A 23,474-nucleotide genomic window follows, 5' to 3' on the forward strand; every position below is an offset into this window, starting at 1 on the left:
TTGGTTGGAGAGTCACCCTGTAGCTGCAAGTTGCGGGTTTGATTCCCAGTCAAGACACATGCCAAGGTTGAGGGTTCAATCCCCAGTCTGGATGAGTACAATTGAAGCTTCTCTCTTCACTGCGATGTTGCTTTCTCTCCCTTCCTTTCTCTCTAAAAGCAAAGGAAAAACTGTCCTCAGGCAAGGATTAAAAAAATCCTATTCTTCTCATTGAAATAATAATTTAACTAATGTTTAAGTTTATAAATGGTTAAGTTCATATACATTGTAAGATAAAACTTTATGTGTCTGTTGCTGCCATTAGAATATGAACTTCTCTAATGCAAGGGTTATATCTAACTCTTCATTTGTATGTCCCTAGCATCTAGCAAAGTATCTAAAATAAATAAATGCTCAATAAATGTTTATAGGATATCTAACCAACAATATATCACAAAGGCAAAGCTACAACTATAAACCTCTATAATAATTTAAAATAAAAAGCATGCTCCAAGTACTATAAAATAGGCAGAATGGCTTTTACACTAATATAAGGAGCCGCAAAGTGCTATAAAATATATAGAGAACGTAAACAATTACTCTTCAACTTTATTACAGATTTGACCTAACACTCTAGTAGGGGCCAGAATAACTTTGACTGTTAAAGAAAAATTCATTTCAGAAGGTGAAGCAGAAAGATTTAAGAAGCAATTTAAAAATCTAAAACCTCAGGTTAGGAACCAGTTAATAAAAAGCTTATCTGAAGAAAAATATTAATATTATATTGAATATTTGATTTAATAGAGTCAGTACTTAGTCTTCTGCTAAAATATTGAATCATTTGCATGGAACAGTTTCAGTTCCTTAGAGCAGTTTGTAGTGGATTAAATAAAAATCTTTCAAAGTCCCTTAAAATCTTTCTCATGGCCCATGATTTTTCACACACTTAAATTTTCTCCTTAATCAAGTGTTTGGTATTAATGAGGATGTGATATCCAAACCAAATACTTTGGTAGAAGGAGCCAGCCTTATACCCTTGACAAACAATATTTTCACTTCTTTGTAAGAGCATTTTCTGGTAGTTGATGTTTTCTAGCCTCTTCAGCCTGTCTGCTCTTAGTAAAATGGAGTACAAAATCAAATTATAGACAATGTCTAAGCACCAGAACTTACACTCTACCCAATTAACGTCTGATTTATTGAGAGAGCTTAGGCACCTCTCAGTAGAAATGGCTATCCCAGGTGATTTTCTACATAGTGAAGAAATTTAGTGTAATATAAAGCCAACCATTAGCACAACAGGAGAGTGTCTGTTACCTCTGTATGGAATTTGGATTTCTTGAGTTCCTAGAGAAGGATAACTGGTTTTTTTCCCCCACAGAAAATTAGCTTAGCCCTGGCTGGTGTAGCTCAGTGGACTGAGCGTGGACTTCGAACCAAAGGATCGCTGGTTCATTCCCAGTCAGGGTGCATGCCTGGGTTGCAGGCCAGACTCCAAATGGGGGACTCATGAGAGGCAACCACACACTGATGTTTCTCTCCCTCTCTTTCTCCTTCCCTTCTCCTCTCTCTCTAAAAAATAAATAAATAAATAAATAAATAATAAAATACAATCAATAAGGAAAAAAAAAGAAAATTAGCTTAGGTTCTGCAGTGTACTACTACCTAAATCATTTCAAAACTGTTTTTTTGCTACCAAGTCATATTTGAAAAGAAAATGAAAGCAATTTCATTTCAGTATAGGAAGAAAAATATTAGGAACTAGGGAGGCAAAGATAGAAGAAAATATTACAATAGATTATGTTGTTCCCAAGCCAGGAAACTGGGTCAAGTTCTCAACATTTTAGATTCTTATTGAGGCCACAAGGGAGAAAGAAACTTTTCTGAGACTGTGAGACTCAACTTCATTTCACATGAAGCAGAAATTCTTGAGTTACTGAAAGTCTGTTCCTCTTCTGTTTCACCAAGATGTTATAAACATTAATTTATGATTACAGATATTTTTATTTCCCTCTAAAAGTTTGTTTTAATTCAATTTGACAAACTCTTCTGAGAGACTCCTGTGAGTAAAGATCTGTGCATGGCGTGGTGAGAGACACAAAGATGAATCTAACCAGGTTGCTCCCACCTTCAGGGGGTACACAGAAAGCACTTGAACTTGAAGTCTTGCTTCCATCCAACCTCCACCACTACCTAGTTGGGTAACTTTGGGACAGTTGGCTGCCCTTCTGGAGCATCTGTTTTCTCATGTCTAAAATGCAAATAACAGTATCTACTTTCTCAAGTGTTTGGGGGAATTAGAGGAATTGACATATGTAAAGTGCCCCATGTAGTGTCCAGCACGGGGTATGCACTCAAGAAATTGTAGGCTTTCTCTTTCCTTTCATCTCAAGAGTCTCTAACTATTGAGAGATGCATAAAAACTACCTATAATACAAGGTGAACTGAAGTAACAAGTAAAAAAAAGACAGTTATACCCTCCAGGAGGAAGGCAACATTATCATCAAGAAGGAGAATTAGGGAAGATTCTATTTCAGAGGAGATTTTGAGTCTGGGCTGTGACAGGTGACTTGGGGAGGAGTATGGAAAGTCTGTGTGTGGGGTGGGGGGGCATGGTCTGGTTGGAAGGGAGAGGAGGTGGCAGTGCTAGGGGAGGTTGTGGGTGAAGAGACTCAAGTCCTCCCATCCCGTCCCACCCCAGCCTAACTTGTAATGTGACTGTGTATAGGACGTTCGGACTGATGCGTGTGTGTAATGAGAATGCAAAACTGCTTGGGAGCAGTGTGTGTGGGACCTCAAATGCCTAAGACTTTGAACTTTAGGGCATAGCTTATGAGGACCACTGAAGGTGTTTGAATAAGAGATGGATGTGTTATGGCCCATGAGACATTTTTTACAAAATCTCTAGAGCAGTGTAAAGGATTGAGAGGATAATTATAAAAATTTGAACTCATCTAAATACCCAAGATTATCCCCAGGCTCATATTCCATGTAGAGGCTGCCAGTGAGGGAGATAAAAATAACGGTAACAACAATAATGATAAACACTTGCTTAGCACTTCCTATGTGCCAGGCATTATTACAAGCACTTTACTCACGCCAACTTCTCACTACTCCGTAGGGCTCTATGAAGTAGGTGGCGTCATTACCTCATTTTACAGGTAAGGAAACCGAGGTTTCCATGACTTGTCCAAGGTCGTGGCAGAACTGGGTTTTGAACGTACTCCACTGATTCCAGACTTGTAACCACTACACCGTGGTGCCTCTATGGACCTGTCTGGGGTTCACCGGAGGTCTAGTGCTGTCGGTGTGGGAAAAGGACAAATACTGGCATGGAAAAATACAGAAAGGACAGGGCAATTCAGATGGAGAACACAGGAGAAAACCAGCAACTGCCCGGGGGAGGAAGCATGAGAGGTCCTGCAGTGGTAACGCCCGGTTCCACCCGGTGCCGCCTCTGCCATGAGTGCGGCCCATGTAGAAGAAGGCTTAGGCTTTCTGAATTCAGTTCATTGTCTAAGGGAAGATGTAAGGAATGTTTCTTTTTTTAAAAGACTTTATTTATTTATTTTTAGAGAAAGAAGAAGGGAGGGAGCGAGGGAGAGAAGCATTGACCAGTTGCCTCTCACACACCCACAAATGGGGACCTGGCTCGCAACCCAGACCTGTGCCCTGGCTGGGAATCGAACCAGCGGCTTTTCAGTTCACAGGCTGGCACTCAATCCACTGAGCCACACCAGCCAGGGCAGGAATGTTTCTGATACAAGTAAATAATCAGAAATAGCTTAGCTTGCCAGACACATTGTATAATGCATCACTTTGAAAAACTAACAATTTTAAAAAGTGAAATGGAGCATGAAAATAATTTAGTGGACTGAGTGTCCTGTTTTGAAGGAAGAACTCTAAATTATTTAAGGTACTTCATGATCAGTTCCAGCTTCTCTCTTCCTCCTCCCTTCCAGGGCAATTACACAAAACTGTTTCCAAATCCTCTCTGCCTTCCCATAGTGTCTACATGCCCAAATTCCATTTTGAAGACACAGGACTTGTCCTGAGTTTGCTTTTTCAAGAGCTTTCTGCCCATCTCCAGCTCGCCCTCCCCCAGGAAGCTGACCTATATAGCAGAGGGCAACAGGCTCCGGTCCTTTGGCTTCTGGTTGGGTTCAGGCTGTGGGGGCCCCAGCAGGCAGGCAGACAGACAGGAAGAAGCGAGTTCAGGACACACTTCCCCCTTAGTGTCTTCCCTGTGAAGCCCCCCGGGCTGGCTGTCTGTCTTGACTAAAGCTCCTTGCCCTTCATAAGGTAGCATTCTCTCAGAACTCTCATGGGTTTTAAAACCACTCTTTCTCCTTGGCTCTTTGGGCCTAGAGGTGGTAACAGCCCTGCTGCTAAAAACCTTGGGTGATTGAGTCATCAACTGTAGTTTCCCTATATCTCTTCCCCTCCTTTAAATGGACGCTTTGTTAAACTGCCCTCAAATTATCCTCATGTGATTGTGTTACCACTTTCCTTTTGGGACGCTGATATATTTTCCCATTATGAAGCCCTTTCTTCTCCGAACCCTCACAAAACTTGATTTTTGTTCCTTTGACAGTACTGTTCTTTTCCTGATTACATTATTTGCATAGATGTTATAAATCTGTGCCTTCCTGAAATCGCTCAGTGAATCTCAATGAAGGTTAAAAAATGGCTGAATGGCAAGGACACAAACAAGAGTATTATTGCATCATTTCAGTTTCTTTTAAACTTGTGACTTTATTACTGTTATTTTAACATTAAAACTTAAGTTCTTTCACATTAGGGGGAAAAGTCTACTTTACTCAGGAATCGCTGAATTACAGTGTCAGGACTGAGCCATCTCCAGATGTAGCACTGGTGTATCTGCTCCTCCTCCCCTCACACGGGTCAGGACAGTGTCCTGATGGTGTGTCTCACACGTATTGCAGGCCGTTCTCTGTAGAGCCATCTGTCGGAAGTCTTAGTGTGGGAGAGTCCATGCAGCTGGAAGTGAATTTCGAGCCACAGACCGTGGGCAATCACAGCAAACGGCTTATTGTGTATTACGACACAGGTATGCACTATTCTTTATTAAAAGTTCCATGTTAAGAAAAGTCAGATGGAAAATATGATGAAGCAAAGTAGGAAATGGTTATTTTGGCTACTTTAGAGTAAGCTAAGAGCCACAAGGTAAAGAAAAAAAGAATGTTGAGGCAGATATAAATCCCACCTGACTGGTTTCGCCAATGCTTTAAAAGCCTGAGAAATACGGGCTCAGGAAGGAACCTATTCCCAGATGTCGCATTAGTAGACTGAGGTTATTTATATGTAAATGGTTGGAAGGTAACTTAATACCCCATGTGTTTTCCATTTGATTTATTGCTTCATTTACCTAACATTTTGAAAATGTAAAACCCCAGTTCAGAGTGGTCTTGTGTGTGCTCACTAGCCCATGTTTTAATAAGTGTTTCATTAATACTTAACTGAAAATATTTTAGAATTTCTATTTTTTTACCTCTTCTTTGACCCACTGGGCTATTTAGCAGTGTGTTCAAACATTTGGGAATTTTCTAGTTTTCTTTTTTAAAAAATAGATTTATAGTTGACTTCCACCAGTGATAGAAAACCAATTCTATATGACTTCTGTTCTTGAAATTAGTTGAGACTTATGTTATGGTTCAGAATACATTCCATTTTGGTAAATGAGCCCCATGCACTTGGAAAGGATACAAGTTCCATGCATAGGAGGTCAAGTTAATCACGTTGTTCAATCTCTATCTCTACTAATTTTTTCTCCTCATTTTATTAGTTATTGGAAAGTGTTATTAAAATCCACAGCTTTGATGGTAGATTTGGTATTTCTCTTTTTCGGTGCTATCAGTTTTCATTTTATATATTCTGAGGCTGTGAAGCTTAGTGTGTACACATTTAAAATTATTATAACTTCCTGTCAAGTTAACTGTCCTGTCATTATGAAATGTCTCTGATTGTTAGTAAGGTTTCCAACGCTAAAATCTACTTGGTCTGATATATGTATAAGATGGCAGCTTCCTTTTGCTTAGTGTGTAGACAGTATATTGTGTTTGTGCATTTTCTTTCAACTTCTCTGTGTCCTCTTATTTAAAGTATAACATTTGGAAGCGTCACCAGGTTGTTGTGTTTTGATTTAGTCTGAGAATCCTTGTCTTTTAATTGTACAATTGTGTCTTTTTATGTTGAATGCAATTACTGGTTTGGCTGGAATCTTCTGTTTGTGAAGTAATTCTTACCACTATGGGGAAATTATTAGCTGAATTTCAACAAAAGCCTTTGTGTTGTTAGTGTTGATATTAGATAAAAGTGAAAAAAATGTGAGTGTTAATAAACTCAATTTTCTACATTTCTTCCATCTGGATCTTCATATCATTGTGAGGCACTGTTTTGTTTTTGATATGTTTTGTATTTATTTATGTTTTGTTTGTGTCAGCTCCTATAATTAAGTACTGAACAAAACGTGGCCCTAGAAGTGCCTTTGGATCACTGCATCCATCACAAGGTTTTGAACCAGGCGTTTAAAAAAGAATGAAGTGCAGTCGATCTTTTGGCTTTCATCAATGTAATTGATTGTTGGTAAACATATCAAGTAAATTATCTTTAAATATTGTTTATCTTTATCTTATCCTTGTTAATATTTTGGGTTGTATTTTTAACACACTTGACATATGAGTACTCTAGTATATGTATATAATTTATAGAGAAACAAGTCTATATATGCTGGGTGTATAATTTCAAAAAACTTTACTTGAGTTTTGAGACCAACAGGTCTTAAAAGTGTGTACAGACCAACAGAACTAAAACTTGAGATGAGATTTCAGTGATAATGCAAGCCAGTCCTGCAGTTTTACAGATGAAAAAACTGAAGCCCTAAGAAGTGACTTGGCTTGCTCAAGGTCATGTAACTAGTCAGAGGAACATCTGGAACCCAGACTCAGCCCCGGTGCAGTGCTTTGTCCGCCTTGGGGGTCATCCCATAACCTCTTTGTAACTCCCTTTGCATTTTCACTCCCTTAATCCACTGACTTGGAAATGCAGCTGCATTCTCCCAGTGGCCCCGGATCTGGATTTTTATGTAAGTATTTGGATTGATAGCATACTTACGTTTATACTCCTGTGCTAAAGAAAATGAATATTTGTATATTAAAAGTTAATCACTCACGGAGAAGTTGATTTCTGTACCCTGAGGTTCTGGTGTCAACTTTGGTTCATGGATAAAGTCATTTTTTAAAGATTGCAGACAGGAGTAAACTATCATGTAGCAATTTTCCCTTACATAAAATAAACTGCTGATAAGAATATGCTTTCATCTTTATTACGGGTTATTAATGACCAGAGCCCTTCATGAGAGGAAAACATAATGACTGCCTAAGCACCATCACGCAGCTTTTCCAAGCAGCGGTGATCATCGGCCTCTCATCTCCCTAAATAAGCATCTGATTGAACTTTCTGCAGCTGTTCGAAGCACGCACGGGTGTGAGAAGGGCAGTTCACCACGGGCTTTTCTTCACACGTCCTCAGGCGGTGCTCCTCGAGGAGGGGCGTCGGCATCCTCTGCCGGAAGCGCTCAGTCAGGTTTCTGAAGCAGCTGTGCTCGCGCCGTGTCCTCCACGGGACGTCATCGTCATTACAGGCAACCAGGAGAACTCGCTCTCTCAACACCCAGAGTTGGAACCAGTGTGCCAGCAATTACTAGGAGTTTGGGCATACATTTCACCAACATCTAATACTGCATTAATGCTTTCCTGAGCTAGAACTCTCCCTCCTTTCGTGCTGTGTTTCCCTCCAGCAATGGAATCAAGTTCGTTCGCACAATTGATTTTACCCTGGAGATGACTTACTTACCTTTTTATTTACCTTTACCTTACTTACTTTTTTACTTACCTTTCAATTCGTTCTCCAAACCTGAGAAAAAACTGAAGTGACTTTATACCTGTGAAAAAGAAATCCTCCAGATAAGGTTAATACAATTACTCAAGGCTACATTGGTAACAACAAAACAAAACAAAACAAAACAAAACAAAACAGATAATGAATAAACTAGTTTAGTCATTTCAATAAAACTGAGAAGTAAAGATATTAGTTGACTATTAAGAGATAAGCAAATGGCTAATTGCTTAAGTTTTGACTTTTTCTACTGGGTATTGAGAAACAATGGAGCTAAGAGTTCCAAGAGACACTAGTATTCTGAACAGGCTTTAGAAGGAAACATTCTTATTGAAGCTCTGGATGCTTGAATGAGCACTAGAAGTAGAAGCCCCGGTGGTTTCCACCTGTGCCTGCTCAGGCCGCTGTCAGCTTAGAGATGACATTAAGGACTGGCAGTCATCAGGATATAGAGCTGATGCATTTTAAACTCATTTAAATGCTAATTCAGCATGTTAGAAAGTATTATGTCTCTTACTGAAGCAGAAATATTTCAATTCAGATGTTGGGAAGTCGGCTTTTTCCCCAAAGGTATGACGATGTATTATTATTAAATATATAAGCGATGTAATACTAGTATTTCACAGGGAAACTTTATGGTCATTTACATATTTTACTCTAATGAGCCATAAATAAATTCCTTTTTTCCTTTTAAAAGCCAATAAAGGGATACCAAAATATAACATAGTAAGTAACTGAGAGAGATATATCTTGCAGTTGAAACTGCTGATACATGGCTGAATATACCTCTGTGGACTTACCTACATGAACTTTGTTTCAATTATGTGATTATTACATTAGAAATGTGTGCTGTTGTAGTTAGAAACTCTAACAAGACAGAGTTATTATTAAAGGAGCAAATGTTTTAACATGGCTTAGAGGCAATGGGAATATTCCTTGATCCAGTTTCCTCCCCCAACCCCCTTTGGTTCGTATTCCATAGCTTAAGGTAGGAGGAGCAGAAGTTAGGACGTACAGATGGTTAGGGATTGTTTAGGGAAGTGGAGTGAGAGTTTCATAAATTGCACAGGAAGTACTCTCAAGTCATTAGATGTTAGTATTTAAAGGGACATTAGAAGACGTCTCTTTAACTCTCTTTATTCTAGAGATCAGAAACTGAGGCCCAAAGACATTTAATGACTGTATGTCTAATTAAAGCTGGAACTTGAACCCAGGTCTTTGGCAATATCTGAGACCAGAGCCTTTTCTATAATCCTACACTGCTTTGCATGCAGATCAGACATACCAATGTTGGCATTGCCACTGGTGTGCTGGGTGAGCTCAGTCAAGTCCAATAATTTGTTTCTCAAACCCTTCAAAGAAAGAGCACTTCCAAAGAAGTTTGATTCAGCAATTCACTTAACTGGTGAACCTGACCCTACTGAGACCAAGAGATAATAAACACTCTATCCATCAACGTGTTAGTTCCCTAGAGAATCTAGAGCCCCACTCATATATATATTTTTTACTGTCCTCTGCTGTCTGAAAGTACTGAAACCACAGCATGAAATGTATTGCCTATATAGCTGGCTTCACATTTTTCGGTAAAATTAGTTTTGTTCATATTTGTTTTTGCTAGATTGATAGTAGTAAAACTGGCATGAGGTAATGAGACCTTCCACAACATACATCTTTACTAGCACATAATAAATGACGGTGTCTAATCGCATCTACGGTGGTTGCAGCATTCCACCCCGGAAACCCAAAAGGAGCAGGCACTCCAAGGACACAGAAATGCTGAGGCACAACAACCTTATCCATTCTTGTAGGCTAACACCTCCATCCTATCATGCTTCTAAGCAGCTGGGCGCTGGGGACCCTTTTTAAGGTTGTCTTCATGAAGGAGGGTATAAAAAGCAAGTACTTCAACAGCTGCATGGATAAGACAAACGTTTTTGTTTCCTTTGTGGATCTGATGATTTTTGGAAATAGTGGTAAAAAATGAATATGAGATGGTTCTTGAAGAAAAAAAGTAGTGGCTCTTGCTGTATTTCTGGGAAGGAACAGTTTTGCAGCAAGCAGCTCAAATTGATGACAGTCTCTCTAACACCCTAGATTTATGTGATCTAAGTAAATCCTTGGATCTTTTCCCTGATTAGTTTTTCAAACAATGAAATACAGAGTGGGCAAAAGTAGGCTTATGGTTAGGTATGCAAAACACAGGTAATTATTGTTTATTCTTACATTCTTGTATAGTTGGGTATGCACAACACAGGTATGTATTATTATTCTTGTATTATATATTTTTATTTTTTTAAGATTTATTTATTTATTTTTAGAGAGGGAAGGGAGGGAGAAAGAGAGAGAGAGAAACATCAACGCGTGGTTGCTGGGGGCCGTGGCCTGCAACCCAGGTATGTGCCCTGGCTGGGAATCAAACCTGTGATGCTTTGGTTTGCAGCCCGCACTCAACCCACTGAGCTACGCCAGCCAGGGGTATTATATATTTTTCCATATAAACAACTGTAAACCTAATTTTGCCCACCCCTGTATTTCAAATAACCACAGAAGCACAGACACTGATATAATCCACAACTGCTGTACTTGGCACATCTCAGCATTTTGCTGTACACATTTCTTTCAGATGTTTTATTTTACAGGTAAGTGAAATGATTATAGATTTGAAGTCACCTTGTTACTCTCTCCTGATCTAATTTCACATGCCTCAATCATCAGAGGAGCTGTACTGAGTGCATTTTTATGCTGTTCCAATGTATTTACTTATCTATAAACAATATATACTATTGTCTCGAGTCGTTTTAAACTTCACATAAATGGTATTATACTGTATGTACCATTTTCTAATTTAACTTTTTGTTCAACATTGTTTTAAAGATTTGAACATATAGATACATATAGCTCTGATTTATTTTAACTAGTGCCACATAGTGCAGCATGTAAACTATATTTATTTACCTATTGAATATTAGGGTGTTTCTAGTTTTTTTTTTGCTATTACAAACAGTGCTGCAGGGAGTTGTGTATGTCTTCTTGTGCAGCTGTGTGAGATGGTCCCTAGAGATAAATGTCTAGAAGTACAGTCAGTAAGTTATAGAGCAAATTAATCTCAAGCTTTACTGGATTCTAAAGTGATTAATCAAGTGGTTGTACCAATGTGTATTTCTGTCAGCTGTCTATGAAAATTCTTGTTTTTCCACATCCTTGCCAATGTATTGCCAAAACAACATTATCAAAGTGTTTGATTTTTGTTAATCTGATAGTTATGAAATGGTATTTTTATTTTATTCTCATTACTAATGCTATCTAGAAGTTTTACAGTTTTCCTGGGGCCCTATAATCCCTTTGTACACTGAAGTATTGGATAAGCAATGTATTCATATATTGAAAAACTAAACCAGTATTTAAAAGTATATGTTGAAAAGTGTTATTTCCCCCTATCTTATTCACCCTAACTTGCTCTTATTTTATTGCTACCTTGTATAACCTTTCTGTGTTAGTGTTTTGCAAATGGATGCGAACACAAATGCATACTTACATTCTGCACTTATACAAAATAACATGCTATATAAATTGCTCTAAACCTTGCTTTTTCTACTTAATAGTATACCCTGGAGATCTGTCCCTACCACAGAGTACTATTCCATGCCTGTGCAGTATTCCACTTTGAGGTGCAGCGCAGATTATTTAACTGGCCTTCTATTGATGGGTGTACTTGGGCTGTTTCCACTCTATTGTATTAGGAACAATGCTGTAATGAATACCTTTGATCTTGTTGACTCATTTACAGGATACATTCCTAGAAGTGGGCCAGAGGATTCGTAGTTTTATCGTTTTACTAGACCTTTCAATCTGCGTTACCAAGTGGACTCCATGCAGAATGGCACCACTTTGCAGTCTCGCAGCAGTGTGGGGGAGGGCCTTCTCCCCTTCGTCCTGGCGACAAACTATGTTCTCAGATTTTCGTTTTGTTTGGCCAGTTTGATGGGGGGAGATGGGATATAAATATATCTTTAGTTGTATTTCTTTTATTGTGAGTGAAGTTGAGATCTGATAATACATGTAGGGGACCTTTGTATTTCTTTTTTTGTAATTCTATCCCATTCTTCTGGATCATCTTAATGACTTCTAAGAGCTATTTAGATATCTGGGGATTTAATCCCTTTGTATCAGACACAGTTGCAAATATTTACCTGGATTTTCTTTTGCTCTTGCATATGAATATTTGTGGCGTGCAGATTTTTTTTTCATTTTTATGTAATCACTCTTCTAATCTTTTTTAGATAGATCTGGATTTTGAATCAAAGTTAGAAAAATATCCTGCTAAAATTATCAAAAGTTTTCCTATATATTATTCTAGTTTTATGGTTTCATATTGAACATTTAAATATTTGATTCATTTGGCTTTTATTCTGAGGCTGCTTTCTACATGGCTACTAAGTTGTCCAAATAGCCCTTTTCTTTTTCACAGAGGTTATCATTACACCAGTGGTTTGAGTTGCTGTCGTTATAATACAGTAAATTTCAATATGTATTTGGGTTTGTTTTGACTTTTTATTCTGTTCCACCCCTTGTCATGTCTCTTCATGCTCTTTTAATTACTGAGACTTTATACTATGTTTTAATTCTATCAGTTCTTATTTTATTGAATTTTTAAGTTAAAAATGTGTTTTGAATTTTGTTAGATTCTTTTTTAGCATCAGTGGAGAATAAATAAGTTTCTCCTTGGATCTATTCTATATTAACAGATATTTTAATAGTGAGCCATCTTTGCATTCCTGAAAAAAACTCCACTTGGTTACAAAGTATCACTCTTTTAATGTGCTGATGAATTATGATTACTAATTTTTTGTTTAAGATTTTACATTAATATTCAGAAGTGTAATCAATCTATATATTGGCCTACTTGTTTTATCATTGTCAGGTTATACTAACAATGATATTCTGAAAATATAATGTTGGAAATTAAGAATTAATTAGGTTAGTTTACCAATAGAATGGATACAGCAGGAGACAGGATTAGTGAACCTGAATACAGGTCAGTAGAAAATACCCAGCCTGAATCACAGAGAGAAACAAAAAAGAATGAGGGAAAAAAGAACAGAAAGCAAAGGCCATGTAGATGTGACACACAGTCAAAATGTCACTATATATGTAATTGGAGTCTTAGAAGTAGAGGAAAGAATGGGACAAAAATATTTTAAGAGATAGTGTCTGTGAATTTTCTGAAAATGATGAACGACATTAATCCAAGGTTCACAAAGCTCAGAAAACTCTTGGCGGTACAAATACTACTGAAAACCAAAGCCAAGAGAATATTATAAAACTAGTCAGGAAAAGGACACAGTGCCTAAAAGGCACACTAATAATACTAGTGGCAAACTTATCAATTGAAATTATGGAGGCCAAAAGACAATAAAATGGCATTATTCAAGAGCTGAAATTAAAAAAAAAACACCAAAAACAGACTAATTTAGAATCTTTTACCCACTGAAAATATCTTTAAAAAGTGAAGACAAAACAAAGACATTTTTGAGGGAAAAAAGCTGAAAAATTATAGAATTCTTTGTTGGCATTGTTTCTCCATATTATGTTGAAGAAGTTCTTTCATTGTTTTGTCATCTCCATTATTTTAATTGAAAAGTTAGCTGTAATTCTAACCATGGATCCTCTGAAGATATCTTTTTCCCTCTGCCTACTTTTAGGATATATTCTTTGCCTTTGATTTTTTTTCAAGTCTCACTGCAATATATTTATGTATGAATTTCTTTTAAATTTTTAAAATTGTTGTTCAAGTACAGTTTTCTGCCTCCCCCCCACCCCAACCCTCCCCACCTCCCTCCCCTGTTTCCACCCCCTCTATTACTGTCCATGTGTCCTTTATAATTGTTTCTTGAATTTCTTTTAATTTATCCTACTTGTCATTCATTGGGCTTTTTGAATTGTGAACTGATGCCTTTAATCAATCCTTGAAAACTTACCCATATTTCTTGAAATACTGTCTTTGCTTCATTATCTTTTTCCTCTTCTGAGTTTCCAATTACACACTTTTACACCATCCCACTTCATCTGTCTAGGCTTTTACCCATTCATTGTGCACTTTCCACGTATTTTTAGACAGAGGGGGAAAAATATATATATATATCTCCAATTAATACATGAAAAGATGTTCACTTTCACATATAATTAAGAATATGCAAGTTACAGTAACAATGAGTTAAATTTAACTCAAAACTTTAAAAGTTGACAAAAGTGCATATCTTTATTTGGGAAGGAAGTACATGAAAATATTAACAGCTGTTACCTCTAAAAAGTAGGCCTATGATTGAGTGAAGGGAAGAAAGACATTTTATTTTCATGATATATACTTTTATACCACTTGAAAATTTTAATTAACATGTACATTATTAAATAAAAATTTAAAATTTAGAGCCACGTCCCTAGATGCTTACGTTTTCTTTAAAGTTTGGGAAAAGTTTGCTATGTTCAAATTAACATATTTTGCCTGAAGAACATTCACAATGTATATTGTCAATTTACTCACTAGCTGCTTGGCTCATACAGTTGTGAATGGAGCAAAAACGTTTGCTAGAAAACGAAGTGCACATGCCTATGCTTTCTGGATGCTGACTAAAGCTTTCACAGCACAGATCAACAGAACATTCTTGGTATCTAAGTATTTTCTTTTTCTATCACTTCCCGTGACATGCAGAGGACAGATAGAGTATAGTTTGTCTTCTTAGAAGAGGGGCCCTCATTTATATACCTAGAATTAAGACAATTAGTGCATCCTGAATGAAGTCTGGAATAAATTACTATGTTGAATAAAGGTGTTCTTAACATTTAAAAAATTTAGGCCCTGGCCGGGTAGCTCATCTAGTTTAGAGTGTGGTCCCTGTACGCCAAGGCTGTGTGTTTGATCCCTACTCAGGGCACATACAAGAATCGACCAGTGAATGCACAACTGAGTGGAATAACAAACTGATGTCTCTCTCTTCCTTTCTCTTTGTAAGATCAATAAGTTAAAACATTTCAGTGATAATCATAGCTTTTGTCTTTCTATTTTTATAGCATTGTGTTTCATTTTGTTTTGTTTTAATCGCTGTTGTTTAGGGATGTGGCTTCTTTTAAACAGTCTGTTTTCTATTAATGAAATGACTGACTCTTCCTTCCTGGTCCCATTTGATTGGACTTAGATCTTGCCTGTTGAGCAGCTCTCCCTGCATATATTTGATGCAGTTATTTTAAGAATCAGAAATCCAGCCCACGCTTGAGACAGAGATGAGGTGGATGGTTATGGTTCTAGAACTCAGGTGCCTTCGTGGTTGGCCTGTAGGATTTAAAACTATTACAAAGAAGAAAAAGTCATGCAGCACCCACCACAACAACTCATAGTTGATGTATTTTTTACAGTGACCCAGCAAGATAGTTTGATTCTCTGTAATTGCTCTAAACATTATTTAAGTTTCTGATCATATTTGACCTCTGGATTGATGGGGAAAAAAGAATGAAATGTGTAAAGCTTGTGCAATATTCCTAACTTCACCTTGGGGAAAGAATAGCCTAGTACTATCATTCTAGAATAAATCTCAACGTGTGTTTACTTTGTTAATTTCCAGGTGAAAGAATGTTTGTATCCCTGTATGGAGCTGCCATAGACATGAATATAAGGCTGGACAAGAATTCTTTGATCATTGAGAAAACCTATATATCTCTGGCCAATCAGCGAACTGTGACTATTCACAACCGCAGTAACATCATTGCCCACTTCCAGTGGAAGATATTTGCTACTCAGGAAGAGGAAGACAGAGAAAAGCATAGGTTTGTAGGAAAAATCACCTTGATGCTGTAATTTGGGTGGAACACAATACTCAGTTACTACTAAAAATCAATGACTTTTGTGGTAAGTTTTTAAGGTACTCAACAATATTCACAATTTTTAAATTGGTTCCAGTGTATGGTGCTCCTTTTCCATTGAAAGAACTTGAGTTGAGGTATGTGGGGTTGTCCGTTCTCAGTTCATCATAGCCTGGTTACAATTTATCAGGATCAAACTACCAGATTTTAAAGACCATCTGTATCATTTTCCACTATTTCCTCCAGACTAATCTACACATCTGTATTTCATTACATAGCCCTGAACAAATTGATCAGAATTCATATAGGATTTATAAAAATGATCTGTTTTGGGTTGGGATGATCAATGTGGAATTTTTTTTTTTTCAGTAAAAAGTTATTTCCAGAAAATGAGATGAGGAAAAAGAAGGGCTTGGATATAATAGATCTTATAGTCCCAGTTTTAGTTGCTGAATCCCTACTAACCAAATAATTTAATAATGATTTCTTGTTGGTACCTAGAGAAAGTTAATAAGATGGAAAACCTAAATATTTTAACTAATCTCTTCACGGTTAAATTTTTGATATTTCTTTTTTACTGAATCTGCTCTTGCCTCTTTTAAACTCCTTCCATCCTCCCTGAATTAGCACTTTTGCTGCTTGCACTGGAATTTGTTTCAGCCTTTTTTCTTTGCCTCTCCAATTTCATTAAAGATGAGCCCTGGGAAGCTTCAAAGCTTTGTTTAAAACCAAGTTAGCATGTGATAAAAATAAAAAGTCTTAGGTCCATGCAGCAATCCCCCACTGCGCCACCCCGACTTGAATCAGAAGGAGCCTTGACAATGAGAGGGCACAATGGAGCCAGGAGCTCCGTCATTCAGCCGGTGAGCTTTAATCACTGGATTGCCACTGTGCCATCTTTAAAAAAGTGAGCGAAGAAAAGCCTTTCCTGCCTAAAATCTTTAGTTGGCCTCATGGTATAGAAATACTGGTAGTTGAAAAAGGCAAGAGGACACTGCTCATCCACTGCTCCGTTTGTCCCAATTCCCCAGCCAACGTGTGTACCAGGCAGGTTTGAAGGTGAAATGAGAAAGCAGGGACAAACAAAGGCACAGCAGTAAATGGAGGGTTTGAATATCCTGCTCGCCCTGCAGCATAATCCCTGGGGGACAATGAATGTACACGCTCAGAGGGGAAGGCTGCTCAGAGGGGAAGGCCGCTGTAAATTCAACTGTGTGTTTTTGACTGTATGTAAAGGACGTGATTGATGCCTTGCCTATGTCCAAAAAATCCTTAAGGACATTAATTTCAACAGTGAAACTCAAGAAGAATTCAAACCAATTGCTGTCGGAGATGCTAAGGCATAGAGTATGTAGTTTCAACCACATGTGGATAGATATATTTTTTCTCCCCCTTCTAACCTCCCCCAACACTCACACCCTTATCTCTAATATTATCTCTGAGTTTTATTCCTTTTCTCTTGTATTGTCTTTACTATCTCTCTTACCCTTTATGTTATTTCTTCTAGGAAGTTTTTGGTAGCAAGGGAATAATATGGGATAACATTTTCATAACCATGATTAGAAGCTTAATTTTATTATCTAGGATCATGCCCTTCCCTTAAAGAATGAACTTGAAAAGTGGCTTCAGATGGCTAAATAAGAATACCTCCATTTTCACTTTGGGTGGCACATGGCAGCATAACTCACCTTTCTCCAGACTGGGTTGATTAAGAGTTTATTGAATGCGCTGCCCCTTACCTTCTCCCTCCCCCTCTCCTAGGGCTGGATGCCTGGGGCAAGAAGGGAAATTGATTTAGAGGGGAACTAGGCCATTTATGCCTAATATCTTATTTGACCAGATTGTGTCTTCTCTCTCATCTCTCCCTTGTTCCTTAATATATCCCCAAGCATGTCACAACTTACACTGTTAGTCATGGGTTCTTGTCCTGGACATAACCAGCCATGAGTTGCCCATCCTCTGAAAAAGCAAGGCAATCACAGAGAGGTTTGTCCTTTCCTGAACACTTAGTTCCTGTCTCTGGATAGCCGCCCCTCTCTGTAGGAGGCAGTGCTCTTGCTGTGGATATGGGCCCCCTTCTCCTCTAAGTCACAAATCCTCAAGTTGTATCTCAAGGCTCACGTCAGTGGCAGATAATGAGGCTTGCTCATCCGTGAGAAGTAGCAGTCAGATCTTTAACTAATAGCATAAGTCTTCTCTTGAGTTCCCCAGTGAGGCCAGTGCAGGCATCCCTGGGATAATCCTCCTTATGTTTGACTCTCCTGCTCTTGATGGTGAGCGACCCATCCCTTTTCTTCCTTCAGCAGCCACTGTAGTAAAAAAATGTAAAGAGGAAGTTCAACTTTGATCCTGAACTTGGAACAGAGAGGATCTATTCTAAATGGTCTCATGCATACTTGTCCTGAGGGATTATAAAACATCCCACTGTACTCATACTCACTTTCTTTCATATTCATTCTCGTCATAGCTTATTATATTCAGACTCAGCATGAGCTTTTGAGGATTTCGGTTCCTCATCTCTCTATAAAGGTCATGGCCATTGTCTCAGTAGCATCGGGCTCTAATTCTAGATTCGCTCTGTAGAAACTACCAGTATCTTCAGTGGACTCCCACGAAGTGGTCAGCATGGGTTTGTTCCATCACATTCAGGAAGAGGAGAAGAGCTTTTTCTCTAGCTAGATCAGTTTTAATTGGGTTTGGGGCCTGCCACCCAGGTAGAAATAAATTTAATCTTAAGTGGTATTTGGTAAACAGGAAGAGGACCTCTAGTTTTCAGCTTATCACAGTCATCACAGAGTTGCTCAGTGACCAGGGTCCCACGGTCCATTTGAAGGTGGATGACTCTATCCTTTCCATGCCAAATGTGGACATGGGAGTATTCCTCCCAGCTGTGAAGGCCATTGCTTTTAGTTCTTATTCTCCTTAGCATGTAGTTACCACTTTTTGGTCATGCTGCAAAGGAGCAGTGTCTCTAGCACCTGAAGAGGAGAAAGCATTACTGGTTCAGTGCTGCCATACCTGAGACACCAGTCTTACCCATCGACTCTAGTTCGTAGGCCGGACTATACTTGATGCCTGGAGGTGCTGGGTGTTGGTGGCTACCAGACCATTTGGAAAATAGGTTAAATCCATGGTTTAACTGAGAGAGAAGGCTGGTGTGTTGTTAAGCTCTCTAATGAGAGGTGTCACTCATCTGTAGGACAGAACCACCTCTGACACAGGAGACCGCAAATATCATCAGGGAAAAAAAGCCTAGTCATAGATTGGGGTATATAGAAGCCCTCGTTGGAGTCAGCCCAGCTCAAGTGTTGTTGCATGTTGCCTTCTTACTCAGTCATGGCTCCAGTTCTCCATCAGAGGGCAAAGAGGAAGACAGCCGGTACCTGCCTCCACCCACCCACTTTGCATTATACAGCTGTTACTAATTTAAGAGTCCCAACAGATGGGAGAAGAGGAGTACTTGGGAATTTTCTGTTTTCTTTTGTTTTCTGACTCAGGGGTTGAATCGATCATACTGCTCAGTTCATGGAGCATTATCATCCTTGGTCCATACGAGGCCTTTTATCCCCACACTCCACTCCCATTAAACCTCCAAGTAAACGTAATGTTTATGACCCCCATTATGTGCTTCACCAATCCTTCAATGTCTTACATAAAATTTACCTGCTTTTTTTGTATTATTGCTAGCACTTTGATGAACATCTCTGTAGCTGTGGTTTTACTTATATCTGTGATTATTTCTATAGGATTTATTTCTAAAGGTAAGTGTGATAACTTTCACTTACAAGAATGAATGATTTCCTTTCTTTCTGCGGACTGAGCTCTTTACTTTGCGCTGCTCTGCCTGGGAGTGTAGAGGGGCAGCTGCTGTCATTCCCCAAGACACTGCTTCCCAAACAGCAATCAAAGGGAAGCACACAATGCTTTTTTCCTCGGAACCAGGACACACTGAACCCATTTTTTGACACCATTACGCTGTGTCGCCCAAGGAATCTGAACACTGAAGTTATGAAAAAGAGCTCTTTGACATCACTAAGCATGTGCTCGCATGAAGTCATTTAGAAAATACTAATAGCTGAAGCTGAGACAGGAATTTGGTGACCCTAGGCTCTCAACGAGAAAGCTAAATAGCTTGTCTCTCATTATTGGTAATACCACCAAAATGTTGAGAAAATGGTCATATGCCCTGGGAAGAGATAAAATTCAGTTGCCAAAAATTCAGGTGAAATAAGTGATACCAGGAGTGATGTGAACACGTCTGCAGTGAGGGCCCTGCGTGAGGGTTGGGGAAGGCTGCTTCTCTGATTTATGACAAGGGATGTGAAGAGCTAGAGAGAGAGAGAGAATGTAATTTTAGATGTAGTTTGAGCATTTTATAAGCTTGACAGCTTGGTAGCTGCCTGTGGTTGACACAGGGAGAAAACTGGTATTTATTGAGTACCTGCTTTGTGCCCGTATACTAGGTCATTGATCACATTTAATCCTCAGCACGTCTTTATGATGGAGAGCTCCTGTTTTATAGGTAAAGGCACTGAGGCAAAGAGGAATTCAGTAACTCCCAAAGCCACAGAGCTAGTAAATAGACAGTCGAATCCATATCCAAACCTCATCCTCACCAGTTCTTGATCCTGTTCTCCAGGTAACTGAACAGCCAAGAAAGAACTAAAGCTAGGCAAGTTTAAAAGAAACAAAATTGCCTTTGCAGTATGAGAGGTGGAGTAGAAGTTAAGTGTTTAAAAATCAACCTGGGAAATGCCATTAGCTAAAATAAAATATTTGTTCAAATATTCCTAGGGGCACAGGAGTAAGTGAGTGGAGGGCAGGCAGCCCAGGAGGACTTCTTGAAGGAAGTGACTGAAGAGCAAACTGAGGCTCTTGAGAAGTTAAAGTATCAGGTCACTCAGATAGCATGTTACAGAGTCAGGGCAAGGAGGGACCACGCCAGGGTGATGGGTGAGGTCATCCCCAGGATGCTGGACTGGAGGGGGCCCTTCGCAATGGTCTTCACGGGAGTCCCAAAACGAATCTCACATTTGCTGTTTTCCTTCAGGGTCTGTAGCAGTCTGATCAAAGAAGAAAAGAATGAGACTGATGACTTTCTTGAAGAGTGTATTATTGATCCTTCACTGCGAGAACGCCTTTCCATTCTCTCCCGCACCTTTGAGAATCAGAGAAGTCTGGTTCAGGAAGACAGCATGCTCTTCTTGAACAAGGTTTTCGTTACTGAGCCTCTGGTGAGCACATATATATATACTCTGACCATACAGTAAACATACGTGGGAGCGCAAGGCTCATTTTGATGTGGGTACTCACTCTGGGACTGATGGAGTAAGTTCTGAGAGCATCTCAAGACTCCATCTGAAGAGCCTCATCATCGTGAGGAGACAGTGAATGCAGGTTAATGGTGTGAATGCTCATAGGTCGCGTTTATAGTCACACTTTCTACGCACCAATCACTGTTGAACACTTTGTATGCATTACTCAGTTTATTGTATTTGTATATATATTATATCAGTTACAGTCAGTCTCTTATTCTACAGATGAAGAAATTGACACTTAGAGAAATGTGATAACTTACTCAAGGCCAAGCAGTTACTAGTTAGTAGGATTTCTAGTAGGAAACTAGTTAGTAGGATTTCTCAACCTCTGCATTATTGGCATTTGGGGCTGGATAATTCTTTGCCCTGTCGATTGTAGGATCTTCAGTAGCAACTTGGATCTTTACCCACCAGATGCAAGTTGTGACAACCAAAACTGTCTCCGGATGTTGTCATATGTCTCCTGCTAGGCAAAATTGCTTGATTGGAAACGACTTTGTCCTTAATTCACCCAAGAAATACTTATTGACTGCATGTTCTGTACCAGGCACTCCGTGTGTACCAGACATTGATGAACGAAACAGACACAGTCCTCGATCTCACTATCTAGTGAGAGCAGAACCAGAGTCCGAACATAGTCTGTCTGATTCCACCGGCAAGCTTTTGACCACTCTGCCCTGTGGTCTCAAAATGAAAGTAGCTGACGTCTTCTGTATTTACCGTGTTCCAGGCAGTGTGTTACCTCACACTTAGCAATCAGAGAGTGATCTGAGTATAGTGACAGCAATAGGAACTGAGAAAGCCCACAGCTGGTTAGAGCTGCTGGGTCGTTGCCTTTCACACCAGTTGGAGAGAAGACCTGCCACAAGGGCACGTTAGGATGCAAGGTCACTTGTGGGAAATACCACTGGCTTGTGTAGACCTGTTTTCCTTATGTCTGCACTTCCAAGTTTTTATTAAAGGATATAACATGGAAAAGGGATGCTGTGGCTAAATAGGTTTCAGAAAAAAATGGGTTCAGTATTGTTTGACATTTACTGAAAGAAATCTAGAAGTCTTTAATACAATAATATGCATTGTAATCTCCGAGAGGGAGCCTGCCCCTTGGAAAGCGCTGTTGTTTTGTGAGGCCTGCTGCAGGACTCACTCGTGAAGACAGTTGGCACACTAGTTCAGAGGCCGAGGTGATGATCGGAATAAGAAGCTAGAGAAAGCTCCTTGAGAGCACAGCTTTGAGCCGGATCTTACAGGGCGGGGCTTTTGGAGAACAAAATTGGGGATGTGCATGGCCTGGCTCATTTAAGGGCCCAGGAATGGATCAGGTTGTTTGAAGTAAAAGGTTCACATAGGAAAATAAGGTTGGAAAAGTGGGGTTGAAGCTGAATCCTCTTGCATATCAGAAGACTGTCCACTATTTAATTGAGCAAAGGAATCTTCAGACATGATGGATTAAACCAGCGAGAGGTTAAATAGAGATGAACATACAGTCTTGGAAGGACAAGACAGATACCAGTTAAAATAAGTCAAGCCCAAAGATGTTGAAGAGATAAGGAAGGCATTGTAGGTCCAAAAGCAAGCAAATGGCTGGGCAGAATGGAGGCGGGAGGAGCAAACAGTCATGTCAATCTTACACATGCCAGGAGGTCTAGAACCTGGACAGTCCAGGAGTTTTTTCAGCTGGTGCTAGAGATCTGAGCTGATGAGGACTGTTCTATTTCTCAGATCCTTCTGGGAGCAGGTGGCTCAGGGATGGCAAACATGGGTGGTCAGGAGGAAGTGGGAGGCCCGTGGGTGGGTCTTGTACGTATATTTCCAGGGCAGAAGTAGAAAGATCAGAGTTCCCTCAGATTTTCTTCTCCTCAAGCTCACTTCCATAACCAACCCAAGGCTTCTTGATGGAGACACATGTGTATCAAAAGAGGGCATTTAATTATGATTGCTTTTGAACTCTAGATAGGAACTGAATTGGCCGTTATCACAAGGCATCTTTTTACCACGAGGATGAAAAACATTGTTTAAAAGAGTGATACACAGAAATGGTACCTTTTAAGTGAGACTAATTTTGATTATATTGTGTGGGGGAAAAATCACTAGAAACAGGAAAGGGAGATAAGGATAATGGTGTTTATAGCAACTGTAATGATTTTGTCTTTTCTGTACACTATTGAGGCTTCCTTCTCACACTAGTATTTATTAGGTGGTTCTTAGCAATTTTCTGCAAAATGGAAATGAAGGTGTGAAACTCTCCTAGTGCCTTTATAAAGTTATTCTGGTCGAAACAGCAGAACTAAATGTCAGTTCCAGTGAATTATTTATTGATATTAAATCTTTTTCCTCTCCTACTTAAAGATCCTGCAAGTTTTATAGAAATTCAGTTCTTGTGAGTGTAATATAATCTTACCTTGT

At 39.1% G+C, this 23,474-nt stretch overlaps 1 protein-coding gene across 4 annotated transcripts in view; it reads left to right on the forward strand.

Moving 5' to 3' along the window:
* HYDIN (HYDIN axonemal central pair apparatus protein) overlaps positions 1–23,474 on the forward strand; it is a 291,357-nt gene that overhangs the window by 45,216 nt on the left and 222,667 nt on the right. For all 4 annotated transcript variants that reach the window (XR_004900055.1, XM_036012178.1, XM_036012180.1 and 1 more), the window contains exons 7-9: positions 4,926–5,050; positions 15,513–15,714; positions 20,801–20,984. Coding sequence is in view for 3 of the 4 variants with exons in the window: in XM_036012178.1 (XP_035868071.1) it covers positions 4,926–5,050; positions 15,513–15,714; positions 20,801–20,984 (511 nt within the window). In the remaining variant the exon portion in view is untranslated. The remainder of the gene's footprint in view (positions 1–4,925; positions 5,051–15,512; positions 15,715–20,800; positions 20,985–23,474) is intronic.

The sequence above is a fragment of the Phyllostomus discolor genome, chromosome 12 (assembly GCF_004126475.2).
Source record: "Phyllostomus discolor isolate MPI-MPIP mPhyDis1 chromosome 12, mPhyDis1.pri.v3, whole genome shotgun sequence".
Taxonomy (NCBI): domain Eukaryota; kingdom Metazoa; phylum Chordata; class Mammalia; order Chiroptera; family Phyllostomidae; genus Phyllostomus; species Phyllostomus discolor.